Source organism: Cupressus sempervirens, chromosome 1 (genome assembly GCF_028749045.1).
Source record: "Cupressus sempervirens isolate cs-2001-9-10 chromosome 1, ASM2874904v1, whole genome shotgun sequence".
In the NCBI taxonomy this organism is placed as follows: Eukaryota; Viridiplantae; Streptophyta; class Pinopsida; order Cupressales; family Cupressaceae; genus Cupressus; species Cupressus sempervirens.
In genome coordinates, this window is record NC_143118.1 from 380003222 (window position 1) to 380029618 (window position 26397).

General features: G+C 34.3%; 1 protein-coding gene across 1 annotated transcript; it reads right to left on the reverse strand.

The window, feature by feature from the left end:
• Positions 1-23437: 23437 nt before the first annotated feature.
• Positions 23438-24856, reverse strand: LOC149577842 (uncharacterized). Its single transcript, XM_089798301.1, has 3 exons — positions 24467-24856; positions 23660-23998; positions 23438-23590 (listed from the first exon to the last, which is right to left on the reverse strand). Exons 1-3 carry the CDS (start codon positions 24854-24856, stop codon positions 23438-23440), a joined length of 882 nt encoding a protein of 293 aa, XP_089654427.1.
• Between the last annotated feature and the right edge of the window lie 1541 nt (positions 24857-26397).

Genomic DNA, 26397 nt, shown 5'->3' on the forward strand with positions numbered 1-26397 from the left:
ACATATGTTGAGTTGACTCACTCAACCAATGTTGTTTGGTTTCTCTATTTAACACTCCCATACCTACCCTTGTGATCTCAAAATATATGACATTCAATTTTGTGGAAGTACTTTTGGGTTTATATAGGGAAACTTCTATTGTTACCTCCCTTGTTTTGGTCTCTAATATCAAGAAGGTAGATTTTTTCATTCTTTAAGGTTTTGGGGCCATATCAGTTTTAGGTATGGAGAATAGAACCAAATGTCTTTTCTTGTTAATAGAAATACTGAATCAATTTGGTATTATTGAAGAAGGCTCAACCCCTACTGGGCCTTTTATGGGTGTACTCGATGAGTCCATAATCTATGAAATGAAGTGGTATGAACTTGTTGTTCATTATCCATTGAAACTTCACTTTGATCTTGATCCACATCAAGATCTATTTTAGTTTTTTCATGCGACACCATATAACTTTGTTTCTTGAACTTCAACTTGGACCTAGTCTTTTATACCACAAGTTGGTTTTGAACTACTTCAACAACAACTACCTTCGAACCCTTTTTGTTACCTATAGAATTAGTGAAAAAGATCACATTAGAACTAGAGGATGAAGGAGATTCTTAGGTTTTATCCTAAGTTTGAAACCAAGATGTTCCTTCTTTCCTCCTATGATGAACCCATGTTTTAGCATATTCACTAAAATTATAAGTTCTTTTTATTATATCATCCATTTCAAGTTCAAACCAATTAATAAGAGGTATAAGGTAATCTTGTTGCTTTAGGTATTTAGGTTCAACAACTCTTGAACCATCCTCTTCTACCACTTTTAGATTTAGTTCTAACTTGAAGCCAAGAACCTGTGATAACATACACCATCCTAAAATGACTCCTCTTTTGAAGTTCTCTTTCATTCATGCAATATTTCCAATAATCTTATAAGTCGAGTATAGGTGAGAAATGATCTCCTATCTCTAGAACTCTCCCAAAAAATCCTTTATTATCGAATCCTTTACTAGCTTGATAAAATTTGAAATCAAAAGCACTCAAATTAGTTCTAATATCTATAGCATCCTCTAGGTTTTTACATGAAAGATTTCCAATTCTTAATGTAAAAAAATTGTTCTTCATATCATTAGGTTAAAAAATTACTTTTAACACTGATAGTTAACAAGAGACTTCAAATAGAATGAGACAATCAAGAGAGAATCTAGGTAACCTTAAAAGTTCTTCATTAAATCCTCTTACCCTAAGGTATGCAAGCCTAGGGAACTAGGTGAACAGACTACCATACACTTCTATGAATTGCAAAGCCTCTAAAGAGACCCTTTCTTCCCCTTTTTCTACTAGTTCAAAACATAGTTTACCTAGGAAAATATCATGAATCTTTCTGTAATTAGTCAACACTTGGCTCCTCTATAGGTAAGGGAAATAGTTATATATGAAGACTTCCTCATTCCAAGGTTCATGTGACAAAGGGGGAGATCTTGAGTATAGGCCAAACAATAGATAAGGTACATATACATGAATAAATATTTCTTTATGATTTGTGTTAGCTTCAATAGATCCCTCATAGAACCTGATATAACTTCAACCCAATCTAGATATAGTTTTTCATCTAGAATAATATCAATAAAGTGATAAATCCAATCTTAAAAAAGGTATACTTTAGGTTAACCTTTGATTCTATGCAATATGACTACTAAATCATGAATGTGAGGCTTCATATGATCTTTACTTAAAACCTTTGGCAGTCGTAAACCTCTGTTATAGATTTTTTCAGTCTAATCATGAGCTATGACATTCTTCTTAGAATTTCAATTAAACTTGGCCTATGGTTGGGTAGGGGTAAAATCAAAAAAAGTTTCATTTGGTATTTCAAACATAGATGTGGCGGTGTATCGGTCTACAAAAAGAAAATTTTTGCCATCATTTCTCTTAATGCATTGATACCTAATGTCATGATGGTTCACACATTCTTGAACTAGTTCAAGGATTATAACAACTTGAGGGAAAATCATGATTTGTAATACCCCACTATCCATGATTTTTCCCATGAATTCAACTTCTACATTTGAGTGAATTTTATCACAAACTTCATCTGTGTTAACCCCCCTTAAATGTGTATCAATTAACAAGGGACTCTTGTAACCCATACTAGCATGGTTACCAAAGAAATGTAGGGAAGATTTCAATTTTCCCAATTCTTGAAGAAAATCACAATAGTCAACTAAACCCAAAGAGAAATTTTTTGAGAATGGGAAACTTTAAGTGAGGAATCATCAAAAAATCACCTTTTAACTTGCTAAAGTAATTCTTTTCAACCTTGTGAATCCTCTATCCTACATATCTTCACAGATAATATTCAAAATGAAAGTGAACTCACCTTTAAAGATGAGTTTGTGAGGATGTGAATAATTAATCAACATGGAGAATGAAATTTTGGTAAGATTTACTTATCTAACAATTTATTACACCAAGATTCTTTGTAGTAATTGTCATAAATGAATATCCTTTCATCCATACAACTTTTTACTTCATCATAATTACCTTGCCATGTGTTATCCTTGTCATTTTCTTGAGTATTTTTTTAAGGGAGCTTTCCATTTAATTATTTCAAATAAAATTAACTTCATCATAATAGACCTTTTTATCGTTAAACCATGTGTTATCATTTCTTTTCTTACATCATCTAGAGGAAAGCAGGGTCCACTTTCACATTCATGATTTTTAGTCTCCCTTGGCTTTAACACTTGTGTTTACTTAGTCTCGCTCATCCTTTAGGAGAATGCTCTTGAAGTGTCAAACTATTTCCAACTAGTTTGAACCAAGTTCAAAGTGGTTCAGCGGGTTCAAAAGTTCCAACAGGTTCGATAGTTTAGAAAGTTCAAAAGTTTAGAACTTTGGTTAAATGAACAAGTTTTGACTAACAACAAGCTAAGAGAAATATTTAGCTTTAGGAAAACTTGTATGTTATGTAATTAGGATAATTTAGGCTAAAGGGGAAATCAAACCAAAGGTTCCAAAGGAAATAGAAATCAAAATAAAGGTGACTCTCCAAAAAATGCATGAACTAACACATTGAAAAGTCGCATATTTCTCTTAGGCCAGTGAGAAAAAAATTGGATTTGAAACAATATTTTCTACAACTTTGTAAATTGTGTAATTTTTTTGCTGAGGTTACAACAATTTTGTGATTTTTTCTTGTTAAGGTTGCAAATTTCTCTCATAAGCATGTGAAAAAATGAATGGATTTGAAAATAATCTATCCTTAAAACAAATTGATTTGAAATAATTTGTTGTGCAACTTTCAAATTTCTTTCAAGTCTCCGAGGAAAAGAATAGATTTAAATTAATATGTTGCATAGCTTCCCACATTGTCAATTTGAAATTATTTGTTTGAAATATTTTTGTAGAGTTGATTTGAAAATGTGTTATTTGTTTTGGTGATTTTTTTTTTCGATAATGAGATTGCTCCATGCTTGGAGATATGTTCATGGAGGCATGAATCATTAGTTTTATCATAGAGGCAAGTTTCCAACACTGTAAACAACATGAACAACATTCTAGAGGTTTGGAAGTAGTTTTTGGAATTTAATTTTTAGAAATTTTTGTATTAATATATTAATTTTACCCCTAGAAAAATGGGGGAAGTCAATCGAAATTAATGAGTTAATGGGTAGAAATTATTTTAAAATAAATTAAATTTGGAATTTAAGAATACAATGACTTTAGGTATAAAAATTAATTTGTGAACCACAACCAAAAATATTAACTCTTATTTGGATCCTTATGTGGTGATCAAGACAAAGTTACATTGGTCAACTCTTTTGTTTGACGATAATTACAAAATATTTAAGTTAATTTCATAAGTTTGTAACTTAATTTCATTTCTAAGGATTGATTAATGATTAATTGATGCATAGATGGATGTTACGTGGTGTCACATTTCATTTTTATATGATGTTAGGTTATGTCACTCATGATTATATTTAATGATGTATTTAATTATACTATTTGAGTTACTAATTCATTATATATTGCAAGTGTTTGAGTGGTTGTAGTTTTGAAGGTACAAGAGTGTGGTTGAGGTAGAGAGGGTTAGCCTCTCTGAAGGGGATGAGTTAGGGGACCTCACAACCACACCCACACACCACTTAAGAATTAGATGTTGGAGTTGATGAAAGCCAACTCCAAAGACACCCAAGATCACCTGCATGCGAAAACCTGTCAAAGAGAAGGCAAGGAGAGGAAGAGCATGGAGCAAGGGTAAAACTCTAAACAGACATGAGAGACAATATCTACAAACACAAGAAGAAAATGCATTTACAATATGCACAATGCCTTTATGTTATGTTATGTTGAAAATACAAAGAGGGAGAGGTTGCTTATAAAGACCTCAAGGAAGCTTGTAGAACAAGCTAGAAGGTTGTAGAAGATAAGGATGACAACTCAGCACACATCCACAAAAGGTGGAACATGCTAGAAGGGAACAAACTCCTGTGTTGTCAACAACTAACCACTACATGCATTAAATACAAAATATTAAATAAATGCATTTACCTAAGTAAGCTTAATTAATAGAATAAATAATTATTAATTAATTAATTATTTACTCTAACACCCCCCCTTAAGTGCAACTTAGGGAAATGCCTTAAGCTCACAAAACTAAGATGAATGCAGAATGGGTATCAGAAATGAGGCCATTTTAGGTACCCAAGTACAATGCAATAAAATGAAAACTTTGTAAGTGGGGAAAGAGAGAAAACCATGTGGGAAAAACCCTCCCCCAAAATGAGGTAACCTAGTGAAGAACTAAAGAAGCCTCCAACTAGGGAAATGTCCCCTAAAACAAGAACAAGAAGTGATCATGAAGAAGCATCACTGAAGCATGAAGAACCCACAAATATGCCAAATTGCTGATCTAAAGAACCTCCATGGAAGAAGAAGGCACAAATCAAGCATGTCTATATGGTAGATGATCCATCTCACTGAAATGCATAGGTAGCCAGCCACTGCAATCGCCTTGTATATAGGATCAACTACTGAATACATAGTTCACACTATCGAACCATCAAACCATAGATGCATTAGAACAACAACATAACCCCCCCTTAATGCAGACGGGGTGTGATGACAGGCAACTGAGAAGGCAGGCCAAAGTCTCCTGCAAATGAACCAAGAACGATGAGAGAGGGAAAGAGGTATAGACACCTATAAAGACACGATCAAAAAGACTCTGCATGGGGCTAATGTCGTGGAAGGGACACTCACTTGACAAAGGGAGAATGCCTAAAATAGAAAACAACTATCCTCCCCATGGTGCTTTATGAAAATAGTGCATGTACAACTGACTCAAAACAATGTTCATAATCCCCAGAATGCAAAAGTGGTACTTTATCTCAGTGCCATACAAAAAATTGCTTCACAATGATAGCTACAATGATCAAAACTAAAAACAAGTTGCAACAAAACAAAGTACAACTAAAAACAAGAGAAACCATGCCAGGAAAATGATCCTCGGGCCTAAAACACTCAAAATATCCACCATATAGAAAAAATACCAAAATTATGATAGAAAGAGCATGGGCAAAAAACTCAAGAAAAGGACCACATTTCTGAAAAGGTGACAGAACCAGCTTTCCAAAAATATAAAGTTTTCAAAAACCAGGCATGGGATGCAAAAGATATCCTTGCCGGAGTCAAAAACATAACTTCAGACTTTAACTAAAAAAATGGGCAATGAAAAGGCATCAAAACCTTAAAATGCTTGCACCAAAGTCTCCATCTTAGAACTAGCTTTCTGGTGCTTCTTTTGGATCAGAAAAATACCTCCATATGCTCAAGTTATGGCCAAAAAATAAAGAGTAGGTCCAAAATGACCCTGAAGGAGAGGTGCAAGAAGGATGCCGATGACATGCTGATGTCATCATTTTACTACAAAAAATTTGACGGCCATGTGATTATCACCACACAAAAAGAAGCCACGTGGTCATGGCATGTGGATGCCACGTGGCAAGAGGCTGATGTAGCAGGTGCCACGTGGCACCTGTGCCATGTGTCATGCGTAGAATGCGCACTGACTATGCAAAAAAGCTGAGTGGGTGGGCTGATGGAGCAGACATGTAGACGGCAGAGGTGGCTGCAATTGGAGCTGAGGGAAACTAGTAGCAGAGTGGCGTCAAAAATTGAATAGCCAGCGGGGTGGCACGGAGCTCCAGCCGATGGTGGAGGCTGGGCAGCGGTGCAGACAGTGGAGGTGGAGGAGGGGGCTAGTGACGACGGAGCGAGGTAGAAACTGAAGTAGAAGAGTTGCAGACGCAACCAAAGGAGTTGGGCGGGGGCAGCCCCAAGGTGGCTGCTAGGTGGTGCCACGATGGTGCACCCTGCGCCCCTTTTTAAATTTTTTATAAATCGCCATGCATCCGTACGATCTATATGGAAAGCCCCTTGAACAAATTTTTTTACCTCCCGGAGCTCTATCTCCAAAAATGACAAGTTTTATATGAATCCTGACTACAAACGGTCTTCTGGATCCAATGGTGATGTTTGTTTTTCCCCAATGTGCTCTAAAAATTTGTTGATCCCTTGATTTGAAGAAAAAATGCACAAACAAACTAGGGTTTGTGACTTCAAATCATGGCTTCAAAATTCTTCAACCAAGCTGCAGCAGGAAGGCTCTGATACCATGTTGGAGTTGATGAAAGTCAACTTCGAAGATGCTCGAGATCACCTACATGTGAAAACTTGTCAAAGAGAAGCCAAGGAGAGGAAGAGAATGGAGCAAGGGTAAAACCCTAAATGGACATGAGAGACAATATGTGCAAACACAAGAAGAAAATGTATTTACAATATGCACAATGCCTTTATGTTATGTTATGTTGAAAATACAAAGAGGGAGAGCTCACTTGTAAAGACCTCAAGGAAGCTTGTAGAAAAAGCTGGAAGGTGGTAGAAGATAAGAATGACAACTCAACACACATCCACAAAAGGTGGAACATGCTAGAAGGGAACAAACTCCCGTGTTGTCAAAAACTAACCACTACATGCATTAAATACAAAATATTAAATAAATGCATTTACCCAAGTAAGCATAAGTAATAGAATAAATAATTAACAATTAATTAATTATTTATTCTAACATTAGATGCCTAATTAATGTTGCATTCTATTTTGTGTTAATCTAATTCTTGAATGTTTAAAACACAATGGAAAGGTTATTGATGAAAGCTTCCTATATGCTATGATAATATATTGTTATATTACTTATTGCTATGATAATAAAATTTCCTTTTCTAAAAATTTCTTTCTCAACATGTGATACTTGATAGAAATGTGCTTGGTCTTAGAATGCAACACTAGATTCTTAGACATATTTATTGTGCTTGTGTTGTCACAATGTATGACAATAGGTTCATTGATTTCTATCCTTATATCCTTCAACATTTGCTTCATTCAAACAACTTGATTACAATTTTTTTTTGTTGCAACATATTTTGTTTTTGCTATACTTTGTGAGGTACAATCCTACTTCTTGCTTAGCCAAGAAACCAATCTTCCTCTAAGAAAGAAGTCTTCACCACTAGTCCTCTTTCTATCATCCATAATGTCTACCCAATTAGCATTAGTATAAGCACATAAAGTAAAATCATTAGACTTAATATACCAAAATCCAAACTTTGGTGTTCCCTTTAGGTATCTAAATATCCTTTTGACTACTACATAATGTGCTTCTCTGGGATCAGCTTGGAATCTTGTAACAATTCCAACTATATTTTCTATATGTGGCCTTGTGTGAGTCAAATATTGCAATCCTACGATCATAGATTTGTACTTTTTCTACTCAATAGTAGTTGTCTTAGCCCTTGTAGATAACTTGTGTCTAGTTACCATAGGTGTTCCAATGGGTTTACATGTTTCCAAACCAAATTTTTTCAGTAAATCTTTCAAATACTTAGTCTGAGAAAGAAAGATTCCTTCTTTATCCTATATAATTTGTAATCCTAAAAAATATTTCATTTCTCCTATCATACTCATTTCAAATTCTTTCTTCATTTCTTCTACAAACTTGTCACTTTCATCATCATTTCCTCTAGATATGATATCATCAACAAATATTACCAAGATCATCAATCCATCATCAATTTCTTTCTAATAGATATTTCTATCTACCATACCTTTGCTATATTCAAGCTTTGTCAAATTCTTGTCCAACCTTGCATACTAGGTTCTAGGTGCTTTGTTGAAGCCATACAATGCTTTCTTTAGTCTACATACTATATCCTTGTCATTTGTCAAAGGACAACCTTTAGGTTTTTCTATCTATACCTCTTCTTCAACTTCTCCATTTAGAAATGCTAACTTGACATCCATTTGATATACTTTGAATTTCTTATATGCTACATATGCTAAGAATAACCTTCTTCTATTCTATCCATAGGAGCATAGGTCTCATCATAGTCTATTCCTTCTCACTATAAGTAACCTTTACATACCAATATTTCCATGTTCCTTACAACTTCACCTTGTTCAATCATCTTTTCTCTGAATACCCATTTAGTTCCTATCACATTCTTGTCTATTGATCTGGGGACCAATTTCTATGTCTTATTCTTTAATATCTGATCCAATTCCTCTTTCATAGATTTCTTCTAATGGTCATCTTTGCATGCTTCATCTGCATTCTTAGGTTCAACTTGAGATATAAAACATAGTTATTCATTGATTCTACTTCGTGTCATCACACTTTTATCTCTACTTCTAATGATTTTCTTAGGTGGATGATTCTTTGTCATATTCTTACCTAAAGTAGGAGTTGTTATCTCAACTCTTGGCTCTATTTAAGTTTTCTAAGCTTTGTTCCTACGTTCTCTCTCCTTCATTCTATAAATCATTGTTAGTCTCAAGGAATACTTAATCATTCCTTCGTTTAATAACAACATCATCATCTAAATTGTAATCAACTATTCTTTCTTGTATCTTGAATTTCTCATCAACTCTTACATTTGCACTCTCCATAATAGTCTCAGTTCTCATATTATAACATCTATAAGACTTTCTTTTCAATTAATAACCAAGAAACATACCGTCATCACTTCTAGCATCAAACCTACCAATATCATCATCTCTTTTGATAACACTTACTGCCAAAAATTCTAAAATACTTAACTGTAGGTCAGTGACCAAACCATAGTTCATAAAGGGTCTTGTTTGTGTCTTTCTTGACCTATACTCTATTCATAGTGTAGACTATTGTATTCATAGCTTCTCTCCAAAACATCTTGGATACGTCATTCTTAGCTAAGATAGCTCTTGTTGCTTATGTTATTGATCCATTTCTTCTTTTTGAGCTATACCATTTTGTTCAGAGCTCATAAATGTCTTTTGATTCCATTAGCTTCACAAAAGATGTTAACCTCATTTTAAGTAAACTCTCATCTTCTATATGATCTTAAACATTCTTCATGCCTAATTCATTATTAACTCTATTCTTGAATGTCTTAAACTTATCAAATGCCTCAGATTTTTCTTTAAGAAATGCAACCCACATACTTCTAGAAAAGTCATCAACTAAATTTATCAAATAACTTTCACCATAGAACCTTTAGTAGTCATAGGACCACTGAGATTTGTCTATAAAATCTCCAATTTTGTTGTAGCGATAAACTTCTTGCAGGGAAAAGTTCTGTTATGCTTTGCCAAAACACACTCCTTGCAAATTATGTTAGTAGGTTTGACAATCTTACGAAAATCTTCAACTACAAACATACTACTGGTCTTTACAATACTGTCAAAGTTTATATGAAAAAATCTCTTATGCCATAACCAAGTGTGATCTACCTTTGCAACCAAACATTTCATTTCAATAGGACTCAATTGAAATATATTACCTCTAGATCTGGTTCCTGTTGCAATTACCTTTCCATGTTCTTCTCTGATCATGCATGTCTTTACTAGTGAACTACAACCGATAACCTTTATCCACTAGTTGTCTAATTACATCCTCAGTGTTAGTTTTACCATCAAGATTTATAGATCCAATACCTTTAACTTGGCATGTTGCACTATTTCCAACTCTGATAATGCCTCCATCCTAACTTTTGAATTCAACAAACTTGTTCATATCACTAGTCTGATGATGTGAACAACCACTATCAATTATCCAACTAGATTTCTTTTTCAACTTGTGACACCAAAACTACTTTCTTTGGATTTTCTTCTTTAATAGCTACAACTCCAATTTTATTATCACTAGCACTTACTACTTGTTCATCAGAATCATCTTCTTCATTTGCATACAAACATTCTCTATCTCTTCTAGGTTTGAAATTTCCTCTATACTATTTCTCTCTTTTAGGACACTTAGATGCATAATGACCAAATTCATTACAAGTCCAACATTTAAATATTTTCTTAGCATATTTTTCTCTTCTTAATAGAAGGGCTACTCTTTCTTTAATCTTTCTATCCTCATCAGATCTGCTGCTACTAGCAAAGTCTTCTCTAGCACTTATGCTCCTTGATAAAATAGGTCAAATATTCAAGGCACTGAAAGTTGTTCCTATTTTGGTCAACTCTTCAGACTATCTAAGCTCATTCTCAACTACTTCAAGTCTTCCAAGTAATGTCTCCTTTGTGAAATATTTGGTACAAGATATCAACAACTGTATCATTTGAGCTACTAACTTAAATGGTGGTGTTAAGCTCTTCAATATCTTCCATATAATCTCATCATCTTCTTTGGTTCCTCCTTGAGATTTAATATATGCAATAATTTTTGATATTCTATCTACATATGTTCTTACTGATTCACCTTCCATCATTTTAGCATCTTGAAATGCACAAATCCAACTTTGTAGCCTCAATTTCCTAGAATGTTCATCACCTTCAAACCTAGTTTCCAAAGCTTTCCAAATCAAATGTGAAGCAACAAGTAACTTGACCTGATTGTATTCAATTTTAGGAAGTGTAATCAATAGTGCTTCTCCAGCTCTCATGTTGCACATAAACAGATCTCTTTTTTCCTTAGTACAAGTTTCCAAATCTTTTTCATCAATGACTATCTTTGATGATTTTGTCAAGATCCAATATCTTGGACCCATACACAACAGACGTGTCTTCATCTTTTCCTTCCAATTGTGATTATTTTTTCCATCAAACTTTGGACTATCTTTCATGAACATGTTTTCCATGGATCTCCCTAATTGTTAAACTTTATCTTCAAGGACCTAAAGCTCTAATACCAATTGTTAGAAATAATAGTCCCCCAAGATAACTGAGTAGGGGGGTGGGGGGGAGGATGTTGAATTAGTTATCCAATAATTAAAACATTTATCAACCTTAAATAATCTTATCCATTCAATCAAATTAAACAACAACCATAAAAAGATGCACACAAACAATTGCACCATATGTTAACTAGGGCAACCCTTGATGAGAGGGAAAACCCTGGTGGGAATGATGCCCATAAGATGATGTACTAATATAAATATTCCTTGTTAGAGGATGGAACCTATTAGGAGTCTATTACAACATGTAGTACATATGAGTCCTTGTTAGGAGATTTTGAATCTTTGTTAGAAGATTCCAACCTTGTTAGGAGTTGTAGAAGATAGAAGGACCCATTTTCCAAACAACTTTTGGGGTAAGACCATAGAACTCACTATCCAACTAATCTCTCAATTATTCCTTATAGAATAATTGTATGTACTATACTTCAAACTTCTTTCCTCTATGTTGTCAACTGGACCAATCACTGCCAGACCTTGTAGACTAATTCATGAACCTTGGATGCAAGTATCCAACTTCAAATCACTCAATAAAACCTTGGTAATGAAGTTTCCTTCCCGTTCGCTCTACTCTACTCAAGTTCGCATTTCACTCTTTGTGCTACTGACAATTACTTCTCTTCCATATAGCCACACTTATGATAAAGGAAAATATCCTTCCTTTGTATATAATCCATGAAACAATTTCATTACTTGGTTGTTACACCATCTCAATCAATTATTATAGGACCACATTAAGAACACATTACACGTAGTGATAACATTAATCTTTCTCATTGCAACATGAACATCTTTCTGTACACATATCATTATGATGAGTGTATTAACCATGTTATCAACAACATTCTTCTTCACATCTTTAACTTCAAATTCTCAGAATAAAAAATCTGCTAAGAGATATAAAAAGTTTACTAGAACATGCCTCTATAAACTCTATCTCATAACAGTCTTTACCAAAACTTGCATAACTTCTTCCAAACTTAATATCTTATGCTTCCAAGGTTAGCTGCATATACTAGACATTTAGTAGTATCTCTCTTTAAGCTCACTACTAAATGTATTCAATGATCTATCTGTACCAACTTGATCTTTCCACTATTCTTTTGTCATATACCATAGAAAACTACTATGTTGACATCAATGACAAACATAGTCACGAATGTAACATATCATCATGATAATGATCTGATCATATATCTACAATAATCACCCATAGTAATATCATTGACATGGGGAGAATTTGTACAAAGAAAACTAAACATTATAGTAGGTAGCTTTTAGGTTCCTTACTATTGTTAAAAGGATCCAATACTCTGTATTATGGGTAATGTTTATCAGTCTATGTACTAATTTAAGTGATATTGCCTCCTAAATTAGGAAATACTAAAACTTCTTAAAAAAAAATGAGGTTGATGAGTACTAAATGACAATGTTAGCTATAAATTCTTAATGACTAGTCCTAGTATTTGATGTTTATATTTTTTATGGAAGGGTGAAATGTGGAAAAATAGAGGGTGGAGATGGATGCATTAGGTTTTTACTTCTCTCAACCTGTTAGATTTTGAAAAGTAAGATTCATTACATTTTGTCTTTCTTTTTGGTAATACTAACAAATTTTGTGCTTGGCCAAGCCATTTTTTATTGCATTTAAGTATGTTATTTTGACATGTAGTATGTGTGTGACTATGCTCAAATTTTCTTGCATGTGTGTAGATATGATTTATTTAAAAGAAATGTACATGTGGGTAGATGTGTTACAATTTTTCTTTCATTGCATATGTGTAGATGTATAGTGCTCTTTTGTTTTTTCTACTATATTTTGTGATTAGGATAATAGGCATATGGTTACATGTAGTATGTTTCACGGCTGCACTAGTTCCATCTGATCCATTTTGTTTTGAGAAGCTAGGGTTCTCATGCTAGGGTCTGGGCATTCTTAATGTTAGGAAGAATCCCATGGGAGTAAACACTCTATGGTTGGTGAGGTAAAAGTGACTGGGCCACACTTCCTTCTTAGATAGAAGATGGATGACATCTAATGACTTTGGAGACTAAATACATTGAAGGACACATGACACATTTTAGTAACCATTTTGATGGTCTTGTACTTTTCATCTTAGTGATGATGCATGGTAACATTCAATTGATAAATCTATGATTATTGAGTAATGTAATCCTAAAAGATTGAGATGTACTTTTCCTTATGTATAAGATGGGCATACATTGTAATTCAATACCATAGTTTATACAATATAATGGTCATGCAATATATATCAACACCTTAGTGTTATGCTAAATTTGTTGATAAACTAATCATATTTATCTTATTAGTTAATGGATAATGAATAAGATCTTGAATTTCAAGTTTGGTTGTGATTGGTTTCTCTTTTGTATTTTTTTCATTCTTCTGTAATGTGACATCTTTGATTAGGACATGGTTCTTACACAAAGTCTCCATTTGATGGCAGGAGGTTCTGACCATGGTGCCAAAGGAAATGTAAAGAATTATGAGGGAGGACATGAGTTGAGCCATGTGACACAAAAATCATTGATGAGAGAATAATTGTAGCAACCATGGGCTCCATTGGAAGCATTAGGGAAGACACGACCCACAATCTAGACATGTCTGCTACTTCTGCTTCGCAAATGGTCCATGAATTTTGACTCCAAATAGTGGAAAGTATTGAGAAGAGTTCCTAGCTACTGATATTCCTTGGTATTTGGCATTTCAAGAAGAGGTTTCATGGGTCCTTTCCATCCATCAACCTCAAGCATGTATTGTAAGAGGTTCCAAGAGTTGCATGTATTGTAACTAGCAGTTGCACCATAAAAGGTGCAAGGGGTATGCCGATAGGTTGTAGTTGTGAAAGAAATATTTAAATGATAAGAGATATTGTGGAATAGTGATTTATACTATTTCAATTAATTTCAGCAAATTATAAAATGATGTCCCAATTGATATATATGATACACTAAGAAAGAAACAAAATAACAACTATGGATGGAAATTAAGATGAATCTTGAACAAAGAAAGTATAAGCATTTGCATGTCATTGGGTTTAAATAATAAAATATTACATACATTATGTTTTTTATTATGTTAACATACTTAGGAAATTAATATTAAGTAAATATGACTCTAGATCTTAATAGAATAAAACTTGTATCCGCATAAAAAAACTAGATACATGCAAAACTAAATTTCTTGCTAAAATTAATTCTATAAAAAAACTAGAGATGTCTACTATAATACTTTTGAATAAGATTTTTGCATATACTCTTGTTGAATGGAAAGAACTAAATTGGTAAATCAATGGAAATTCATAATACAAGCTCACCTTCCAAGCCTTATTAGATTTGTTAGATGTTAATATTGGGTTAACTTCCCATAAAACTCTAAGTGTATCAAAAAATGGGATGTCACTGAAAAGCTACGTGATTTTATGCTAAAGAAATGAAATGACAGTGAAAAGCTATGTCCTAGTCTTTTGATCATCACGATGAAGCTTACAACATGTGTGGTGTGTAGTAAAAAAAATTTCAAGTCTAAAACCAACTAAGAAGAGCTGAAATATGAATAGAAAGTAATGAGTATATAAAGATTCACTATGCAATGAAAATGGTTATCTAAATGCAAAGGCGTCAAATCATGGATCAATTCATTAAGATGACATATAGTTAGTTACTATTACTTGTCACCACTAATTTTCATGACTACTTCTCTTAGAATTCGAATTAAATATGATAAAAAGTCCATGACTACTTCTATTGTCACTAGTTTTTATGACTACTTCTCTAGAATTCAAATTGAATATGCCAGCAAGACATTAGTAGAACAATGTGATGGCATAAAAATACACTTTTTAATTTTTGCGTGAGACAACTGATTGTGCATGAGACAATATTTTGGAGTGTTCGCTCCATAGAAGAAGTCTATTGACTTAATTAGAAATTGTATTTAAACAAGGTGTGGTGACTTAGTTTATAATATGATATTATTTTAATAAACTATTGTTAGAGGACACAAGAATACTACTACTAGCACTTGCACCCAAAGGAGGTGCAAAGGGTATGCTGATAGGTCTTTTATTTAAAAATATTATTTATATGTCTATATAAATGTATATATATAGGGAACATATAAAATTGACATTATAAAATATGTGGAATTGTGGAAGCAAGTCCTGTATAGAATAACAATTTTTAAGGAGGAACTCAAAATCTATTACTGAAGTATTGTATTTAATTGTATGACATCTTGAGTGAATTGTTTTAGATTGATGCAAAAATAGGTTTTGAAGGGACCCGAAACCCTTTACAAAACCTAAAGATAAACATGAAGCATCATCAGGTTTTACAAGGACCTGAAACATGAAGTTCACCACAAAACATCAAAAGACCAAGTTTTACAGGGACCTAAAACCATTAGAGTAAACAAACAAAAACATACCTAGGTTTTACAAGGAACTGGAGCCTAGAGATTAATACAAAAAGTTGGAAACAAAAAAATAAATAGAACCAACAAACAACCATGGACTAGAAACCAACACTCTAGCAAACCCAACCAGCAACTAAAGAAGCTCTTTGATGACTTTTGCTAACTCCTTGCCTACCTTCGTAGTGCTCTAGATGATGTCTTTTGTTGCAAACCTAGGAACCTTAGGAGCCTCAACAACTTTTTTCTTCATAATCTTCCTTGTTCTCTTACTTGGACCTCCTAGACTCTTATCCCCCATAATATCTTGAGTGAATTGTTAGTTTGAAATGTAAGAAATAAAAAAAGGTAGAGACTAGAGATTTGAGTGTCACAAGTCACATCACTAAATACTAGCGAGGAAAAATAAACTAAGACTAAAGTGACCTATGAGTTGTGACTTGTTTTTTAGCACTAGTTATTTTAAGCCACAATATTTTTTGTTATATAAATGATGATATCAAGATAATAATTAATTAGCAAAATATAGTAGTAGCTCCAATATTTAGTTTTGATATTCATTCATACCATGGGATGTTGAATAATAATTTAAACATGAATATTGGGTAACCTAATAATAACTAAATTTTTCAAAAATAATGTAATACTCAATGCATAAAAGTCAATTAACATTATTGCATACTTCTAATAGTAGCAAGAAGTATTAAAGAACAAATCTCCTTTGCTAATAAATTCAAAGGTATTTAACAAGTTTTAATAAAGCACAAAGCTTTAAGTAATTAAATATCTATGTTAGTACACTTATTCTATTACAAGCATTACTCAACATTTTCTCCTTCAAATAAAGACAATTTTTTATTTCAAGTAGAAAACAACCCTAAAACTCTCTATTTGAAAATGGGAGCAACCAAAAAAATACCAAGCAAAAAAATAAAAGATAAAATAATTTAAAAACATATGATGTAAAATTTTAACCTTGTAAGAAACACCTAAGAAAAAATTGTGTGAACATGTTTTTGTAGATCACTTCAAAATCCATTTCATATTGGTCCAGAAAGAACATACCTTTCTCTCTTTTATCTTAAGTTAAAAATTTTAGTTGTATTGGGCAGGTATGATCAATGCACTTATATAGAATTTTAATTTTGTTTCAATTCATTCAATGAACTAATAATTAATCTTTAAGAGCTTATATAGGACCTATTTGCACCATTCTTGAGAATATTATATTAGCAAGCTTTTCTCAACATTTTCTGCTTTAAAAAAAAAAAGATAATTTTTTATTTCAAATAGAAAACAACTCTAAGATCTCTATTTGAAAATAGGAGTAGCCAAAAATATACCAAGAAAAAAACTAATAAAAAAATAATTTAAAAACATATGATGCAAAATTCTAACCAAGCAAGAAATAATTATGGGAACACAATTTTGTAGATTCTTTCACAGTCCATTTCATATTGGTCCAGAAAGAACATACCTTTCTCATTTTTATCTTAAGTTTAAAATTTTGGTTATATTGGGTAGGGTATGATCAATATAATTATATAGTAATTCACTTTCAATTTATGTAATTCAATGAACTAATAATTAATGTTTAAGAGCTTATATAGGACCTATCTACACCATTCTTGACAATATTATATTAGTGAATCTATAGTCTTTAAAAAAAATGTATTTAAAGGTTGGTAGATGTAAATTCTTTTGATGAAATTTGTTCAGTTTTTCATTGTTATGGTGTTTGATTTGAAATGGTATGCCTTTGTTAAAGAGATAAAAAGTGAAACCAAAAAAATAAAAAAGAATAGTGGTATGCCAAAGAACAAAACAAAACATGGAAGACCAATTTCCATTTAGAAGAAAAAAGTTACCCTATTATGTTGCTTTGTGATCACATGCCTAATGTCTATTTTAAACTTGTGCATGAATGGAAACCCTTATCATGTTTCTCAACTCTTTGTTGTCTATTGTTGGGAAATTGTGGTTGTGATGTATAATTGCGAGTGAATGTGGACCACTAGTGTTGAGAACATGTGTCTCAACCTTGCAATATTTTTTTGGAGAATTCCAAAATTTGTTTGTGGAAGTTTTCCACTTGTTTATATCTTGGAAAAGAGTATATAAAATACCAAAAGGTGCCTTGTCCATAGTAGGATATAGGAGGGCCATATTTAGAGCATAGTTAGCTTGTTTTATGACTTTTATGGGGGTCTAAACTAAGAGAAAAAATTATGGACGGGATTACTATTTTAACATGGCTGTTTTTCCATCTTGGAAATGTAAATGTCAAAATGGGTAACATGAGGCATGGTAGTTTTTACCATGGTTTTGTAAAACCACAAGTAGTTTCTAGGTTGTAAAATCAATATAAAAGGAGTGCTTGGGGAGGTGTTTGTTTAATTGATTTTTTGCAAGAGTGGTGCTAGAAGGAGTCTCTCTAAGTTTGAGTTGTGGTTATGCACTCCTATAAGAACTTGCATTGCAAGTGTATTGTAATCATCTTGGTTTGATAATACATTGTGTAGGTTTTGGAGGGTGGGGTTTTTCTCCCAGAAGGAAAAAATCTTTCTATGTCCATTGCTAGACTCATGGGACAACCTAGTTATGGCCATAGGGAGCACTTTAGTTGGCTTGAAGATGGAGGACATTGTTGGTTCTCTATTTTTTGAGGAGATGAGAAGGAAGGTCTCTTTGAATGCCAAAGAGGCTTTGAGTGTTCAAGGAATACCAAAATAAAGAGGCAAGAAAAAAAAGTAACATGGCCATTCTAAGTTCAAGAATAAAAGGAGATCAAAATCTCTTGATAAGTCCAAGGTAATCTGCTAGAACTATGGCAAACCCAAACACTTCTAAAAGGACTGCAAAGAGGAAAAGAAAAAAAGAAGAAGAAGTAATATTACAATTCTAATTTTGAAAAGGAAGATCGAGATGCTTTCATCATAGTCTTGGCCACTCATGTAGGTGAAAATACATGGTTAATAGACTCAAGTGCATTTTCCCACATGACTCCTAATAGAAATTGGTTTAGTAAGTATGAAAATTTTGATGGTGGTAAGGTGTATTTGGGCGATAACTCAGTTCTTGATATTGTTGATCATGGAAGTATTCATGTGAAATTTTTTGATGGTAGAATTAGAAGATTTGATGGTGTCTTGCATATCCCAGGACTAGTGAAGAATTTGTTATTTGTTAGTAAACTAATAGATGTGGGAGTACATGTACAGTTTTCTGGAGTAGGTGTGAAAATGGTGAAAGGTGCTATGGTAATAGAAAGAAGAAGTAGATTGGGTACATTGTACTAGCTTGATGCATGCATGATTGAGTGTAATAGTACTTCTGATAAGACTGTGACGATGAATACTTTTTTGGAAAAGGATAGGGTTTCTCTTTCAACAGATGGTCATAGTTTTTGAGTAACCAAGAGTACTCTATCTACCAAATCAAAGTTTCTTATAGAGAAGACCATGTTATGGCACCAAAGACTTAGCCACATAGGTGAGAATAGTCTATGAACCTTGAAAAATAAGAACCTTGTTAATGGGTTGAATGACTGCAATCTTGAATTTTATTTTTGTGAGCATTGTATCTATGGTAAACAAAACCACATTTAGTTTTATTCAAGTTCTCATAAGTCCTCATGTATTTTGGATCTAATCCATTTGAATATATTTGGTCCAATTGATGTTCCTTCTATTGGTAGATCAAGTTTATTATGTTTCTTTCATTTATGATTTCAATAGAAGAACATGGGTTTATTTATTTAGGAGTAAAGCTGAAGTTTTTAGTTGTTTCAAAGAATTTAAAGCAATGGTTGAGTTGTAGACTGGAAAGAAAATAAAATGTTTGAGAATTAATAATGGTGGTGAATTTTGCTCCAATGATTTTGACACATTTTGTAAAAATTTTGGTGTTAAAAGAGAGAAGACAACTCCATATTCTCCACAGAATAATGGAGTTGTAGAAAGAATGAATAGGACCCTAATGGAGAAGGCTAGGAGTATGCTAAGTGGTACTAGACTAGAACAGAAGTTTTGGGCCAAAGTTGTAGCCACTACTTGCTACCTAATAAATATGTCTCCTACATTAGCTCTTGTTGATAAGACACCAATGGAAGCATGGTCAGGCCACAAGCCTTCACTTAGACATCTAAGAGTGTTTGGTTGCAAAGCATATGCTCATATGCCAAAGGAGAAGTAGAAAAAGCTAGATAAAAAAGTTGTTAAATGTATTTTCAATGGATACAACTATGGTGTGAAAGGATACAAGCTTTGGAATCCTATTGAAAAAAAGGTATTTTATTCAAGAAGTGTTATTTTTAGAGAAATTAGATCTTCTTCTATTACAATGTAGCCAAAACAAATAGAAGAAAAGAAAGATGTGATTCAATTTCCTGCTACACATGAGAAAGTTGAATCAAGGCCTTTAGAAATAAAAGAAATCAAGGAGAGCTCTATGAGTTTTGAATCATCAGAGGAAGAAGAGTTACCTGAAGTTAAACTTAAAACATATCTTGTTTGAAGATCTACTGACTCTTCGGCTGAAAAGTACTCCATCTGCTTAGCTTTTGCTTTCAATGGACACTTATGTGACAAATCCCAAGGCTCCCTGCAATGAAAAAAAAGCTTCTTCTTCCTGAGATCATTAAGTGTCTCATTGTCCAACCTCTTACTTTCCTCCTTAGCTGGCTGAACCTCTTTATGAAAAGGTTTCCTATCCTTATCTTTCCTTGAAGGGAAACTCTTTGCCTGGAATTTATTTTTTGAAGATGAAGAGGAATCCATGTCATGAGCTTTCTTAATGGCTTCCTGCAAAGTGGGAGGGTTGAGAGATTTAATCCACCCTCTCAATGGATCAGCTAACCCATCCATAAATAGAACTAGTATCCTCCGTTCAGATACATCTGTTACTAACACTGCAAGTTTCTGAAACTCTAAAATGTATGTTTCCAATGATCCCCACTGTTTAAGCTGAGCTAACTCCTTGAAATGGAGTTCTAGATCCTTCCCATCAAAACGTTCAATCAGCCTCTCTGTAAACTCCACATATGAGGTAATGTGTGCATGTCCCATAGTGACCATACCATGATGCCACTACTCGTGTGCTAACCCATCTAGATGAATTGCTGTGTACTTAATAGCTTCTTCCTCGGGCATAGGGTTCAATTGAAAGTATGTGTCAAGCTTTTGAATGCAAGCTCTTGCTGTAGACTTTCCTGAGCCATCATAATATGGTAACTCAAGTCTCCCTACTTTCTTCTGTAGCTCATAGCTCTGGTTCCTGTCATGTCCACATGGCATATGTTTCATCTGCACATCCATATACTCCCTAAAGGTAATTGCAGTAGTAAAATCTAGCCCTCTAGCTTCCCAATCTCTCCTCAACTAGTCATGTATATCAGTAATCTGGGGCTCTGGTACGAGCTGCTCTAGAGCTCTAGGAGGAAATGTAGGAATCATGGGCCTTGAACTCACTATCCTAGCTCACTGGGGTGCATGACCAAAATTGTTCCCAACTTGTTCATCTCCATTATGTGTCCCATCCTGATCATTTCCATTCTGATTGTTACCATTTTGATTATTTCCTCCACCCATGTTAGCATTCAACCCTATTTTACGAGCCATCATCTGCATCATAAGATCCAATCTCTGATTCTGTTCCTATGCCCTTTGTTCTGCTACTCGCTGACCCTGTACCAAGGTCTCTAATAACTGTAAGAATCTTTCCTCTCCAAGCTCTGGACCGGCATTCCTGCCTCCACCTAATCTTGTATTCCTGTCATCTCGGTCACCCATATTGCTATCTTGATGAAAGAATACCTCCGATGTCTCTGTATGACTGGATTCTATACCCCCCTGTACGGATGAACTAGACCGTTTTCTTTGTAGGTCTGAACTCCTACTTTGTCTTGCTCTGGTATTGCGGAAATTATAAGGCCCCTGTCGCATGCTCAAACATAAATGCTCTGATTTTAGTGTTTTGACATTTCATCAAACACTTTCCCCTCTATCCACCAATTCCAAATTTCCTATAAGGCCTCCACAAGATGGCAGGACTTGTAGCTCTGATACTATTGTAATATCCTCCCCTGATTTGAAACTTTGACTTGTAAAAATTTTACTTAAGGAATATTGTCAAACACTTTGTATGCAAACTCATAAAGCTGATTTCCTCAATAAATTGCTTTCCAATGAGTACATTTACGAACAACTATGAAGTGACATTAAAATGCATAATACCCATCATAACATTTTCACAAACACTTGGCACACATTCAACAATATATGAAAAATCTGGAAACTCTTTCAATCTACTGATAAAGGGTGATTTTTAAATGTAGATGTGCACTTACAACAGTCTTAAAGGCTGCAACAACTATTCAGACTTGTATTCAACAATTATTATGCAAAGTATCAAAATTTGACAGAACAAACCTGGAATTAGTTGCCGTAGTATTTTGCAGATGTAGTCGGTAGCCTTCCAAACTTCTAATCAGCCGAAAAAACAAGTAAACTTGATACCAAAACTGTTCACGCCGTACTGTAGCAAAATACTGTTCATGCCGACTATAGCAAAAATACTGTTCATGCAGCACTATAGCAATAACTAACTTCAGATCTGCACCTCAAACCCTTGTAAATTTCTTTATGCGAACGCCCCAAATGAAACCCAGTGTGTTTCCTGAAGTGAAAACACCATTGATCCTCCTGACAGTGTCTTCCAACAGTGAAGAGAATGCTAGCAAAGAGGGATTCCGTCCTCCAAGCCCGATAATCAGATATCTAGCAACATAACATTAATCTTCATCCAAGCATACAAAAAAAAGCTCTTCCATTTCTTTTATAGTGTTCTCACAAGAGCTCAATCCTTCATTTTCTCAATGTGGGATAAAACATAACTCCCTTTATGTACCTTATGTCTATGTTATAAAAATAAAGGGAACTCTTTTAATTTAAATATTCCCACAAACTATAATCTATGCATTAATAAAGTTAAATATTTAAATTTAACTTTATAAAATGGCTTTATCAATGCATAAAAAATCTTATCAATGATAAATAAGTTTTCCTGTCGATTTTAAAAAATTACCATCGACATACCACTGTGACTGAATGTCCGGCCATGTCCAAGATGACTTACTATAAATAGTAAGTATGCCCAAAATTGCCCCGAAACCCTTCAGAAAGACTTGCAACTGAAATTGTCTGGGCCAAATGGCCTCTAAGCCCCTTTAATGTCCTAGTAAGCCTACGGGACTATGAGGAAATAGGCTAACGAAAACATCATGCTATGAATGCTAGAAAGGGAACATTACAATCTTGCATCCACTCAAACACTCACAACCATAACAAGGAGTCAATATCAATCATTATTAACAACTTGTTTGCATCATCTTTTAAGAATAACATTAATTAAATCAGAACTATGAACATCACATCATGATTACATCAAATAACATCATCATTGAATGTAATATTTCATACATATCCATCATCATAATTCATTTCAATTAGAAATTTAAAACATTAACTTTCATTTAACTTTTAATTAAGTCTTAATTTTGACCAACTCGACATAGCCACATAAGCAAGAAAAAAAAAGGTTCTAGGGTGAGACGTGACATCCTTTCCCACTAGGAAAAGGCATTGTCTTGATGTCTTGCACAGAAAAAATTGTTTTTTTTTTACACATACCAAAACTATTATGTATCCAGTTTTAAATAGTTTTTAAAAAATGGGGAAATCATTTGTGTAAATCATCAGCATCTTCCCAAGTGGCACTATCCACCCTGAACTCGTCCCATTGGACCTTATACTGGAGTACATCCCTATCTCGTACCCTAAGGATACGTTGCTCAATGATTCGGGTGGGCTGAACTACCATCACCCCTGGATCCTATACTTGTAATGCACGCCAGTCAAGAATGTGAGATATAGCAAGATGATAGGATTTAAGCAAAGATACATGAAAAACATTATGAATGTGGGCTAAAGTAGGTGGTAGAGCAAGCCGATAAGCAACTGGGTTGATGACTTCTAGAACCTCGAACAGACCAACAAATCTTGGGCCAAGCTTTGAACTCTTGCCAAAAGAGATTGAACTCTTTTGTGGCCTAACCCTGAGAAACACCTTATCCCCAATTTGAAACTGGCAGAAAGAGCATTTCTTGTCTGCATAACTCTTCTGTTGATCTGCTACCTCTTTCAACCGAATGCGGATTAGAGATACATGTTCTTCCATTTCTCTTAGCATCTCAGGACCAACAATAATCCTGTCCTCAACCTTATCCCAATTGATAGGAGTCTGACATTTTCATCTATAGAGAGCCTCAAATGGGGCCATACCCAAAGATGATTGATAAGATTTATTATGGGAAAACTCCACTAATGGAAGATATTCCTCCCATTTGTACTGCTGATCCATATAGTACATGTGTAGTAAATCTTCCAATATCTGATTCACCCGCTCTATTTGACCATCAATCTCAGGGTGGTATGTTGTACTGAAATTCAAACATGTACCTAAAGCAACGTTCAAGGTTGTCCAAAACCTTGAAGTCATCTAGGTGTCTCTATCAGAAATAATAGTCTCAGGAATACCATGCAGTCAAAAAATCTCCTGAACAAACCTCCTTGCCAATACTGGAGATTCATCCTTCAGGCTACCAGGAATAAAATGAGCAACCTTCGTCAACTTATCAACTATGACTAAGATAACATCATGCCTCTGTCGAGTCATGGGTAAACCCTATACAAAATCCATGCTAATAACCTGCCATTTATACTGTGGAATCTTGTGGGGGTACAGAAGACCTGCTGGATGAGCATGCTCAACCTTAACACGCTGGCATTCTAAACACTGGGCTACATACTCCGTCACATCCCTCTTGATTCCTAGCCAAAAATACAAAGGCCTTAAGTCAGCCATCATCTTATTTACCCCTGGATGCCCTGAAAATGGAGTGTTATGCATTTCCTCAAGTATAATTTTTTGCAATCCTTCACGATCAAGAACATAAATCTTGTTTTGATATTTAAGTAGACCATCCTCATCCAAAGAATAGTTGTCAAATCTTGGATCAACAACATCCATATCCAAGACTGACTTTACCCATTCATAATGAGTATCTGCAGGAAGATATTGGAGGATATACTCCCTCATGTGTGTTCAAGATGTAGAGATAGCAACAATATGTCTTCTATGGCTAAGTGCATCTACTACTTTGTTTTTTTTACCCTTTATATACTCGATGCTGAAATCATATTCACTGAGGAATTTGAGCCATCGTCTTTGTCAAGCATTTAGATTTGGTTGAGTGAAAATGTACCTCAACCCAATATGATTAGTCTTTAGCTCAAATGGCCTTCCCAATAGGTAGTGTCGCCACATATACAAGGCATGAACTATTGCAGCCAACTCTAAATCATGAGGAGCATAGTTTACTTCATGAGATTTGAGTTTCCTGGATTTGTAAGCCACAACTTTACCATCTTGCATCAGAAGACCCCCAAGTCCATCCCCTGAGGCATCGGTGGTGACAACAAAATATCCATTTAGGTCTCGAATAATCAAAATAGGCGCTGGAGTAAGTTTTTCCTTGAGTAACTGAAAGGCTTTCTCACATGCTTCCGTCCACACAAACCACTTTCTCTTACGCTGAAGAGATGTAATTGGTGCTGCTATGCAGGAAAAACCTTCAACAAATTTCCTATAATATCCTGCAAGTCCCATAAAACTCCTAACTTCACTGACATTCTGCAGAGTTGGCCATTGAAGGATGGCTTTGATATTTGCAGGGTCCACGGCGATGCCTTTGGCTGACAAAATGTGTCCCAAATAATGGATCTCCTTTTGATAAAAGGAACACTTAGAGAGTTTCCCATAAAGTTTCTTGTCTCTTAATCATTGCAACACTATCCGCAAGTGTTCTTCATGCTCTTCCAAATTCTTGGAGTATATTAATATGTCATCAATAAATATCTCCACGAATTTATCAAGACAATCTCTAAAAATGCTATTCATCAGGTTCATAAAAGAAGCTAGTGCATTTGTTAGTCCAAAAGGTAAGACTAAAAACTCATAATGGCCATATCTTGTTCTGAATGTAGTCTTAGGTATGTCTTCCTCTCGGATTTAGAGTTGGTGATACCCAGATCGCAAATCAATCTTGGAGAATACGATTGCCCCTTTCATTTAATCAAAGAGTTCATCAATCCTGGGTAGTGAGTACCGATTCTTTATGGTCAGTTTGTTCAACATACGATAATCTATGCACAACCTTAAGTTACCATCCTTCTTCTTGAAAAAAATTATAGGAGCTCCCCACGGTGATACACTAGGGTGTATGAATCCTTTATCTAAAAGTTCTTGTAACTGAATGTTCAATTCATACATTTCTGTAGATGTCATGCAGTAAGGAACCTTTGATTGAGGTTCTGCTCCTGGTATGAGATCTATTGAGAAATCAAACTCCCTTTTAGGGGGTAATTCAGGCAAATCATCTGGAAATACATCTCTAAACTCTTGTAAAATAGGATGATCCTCTATTTGAGGTGGAGTCTCATCCAGATTTTTAATATGGGCAATGTATAACTGACACCCCTTCCTTTTGGTATTCCTCAACTGCATTGCTAAAATTTGCCTCAGTTCCAAAGGTCGTTTGACACCATTTAGTGTCAAGGAATGACCTGAGTCATCAAGAC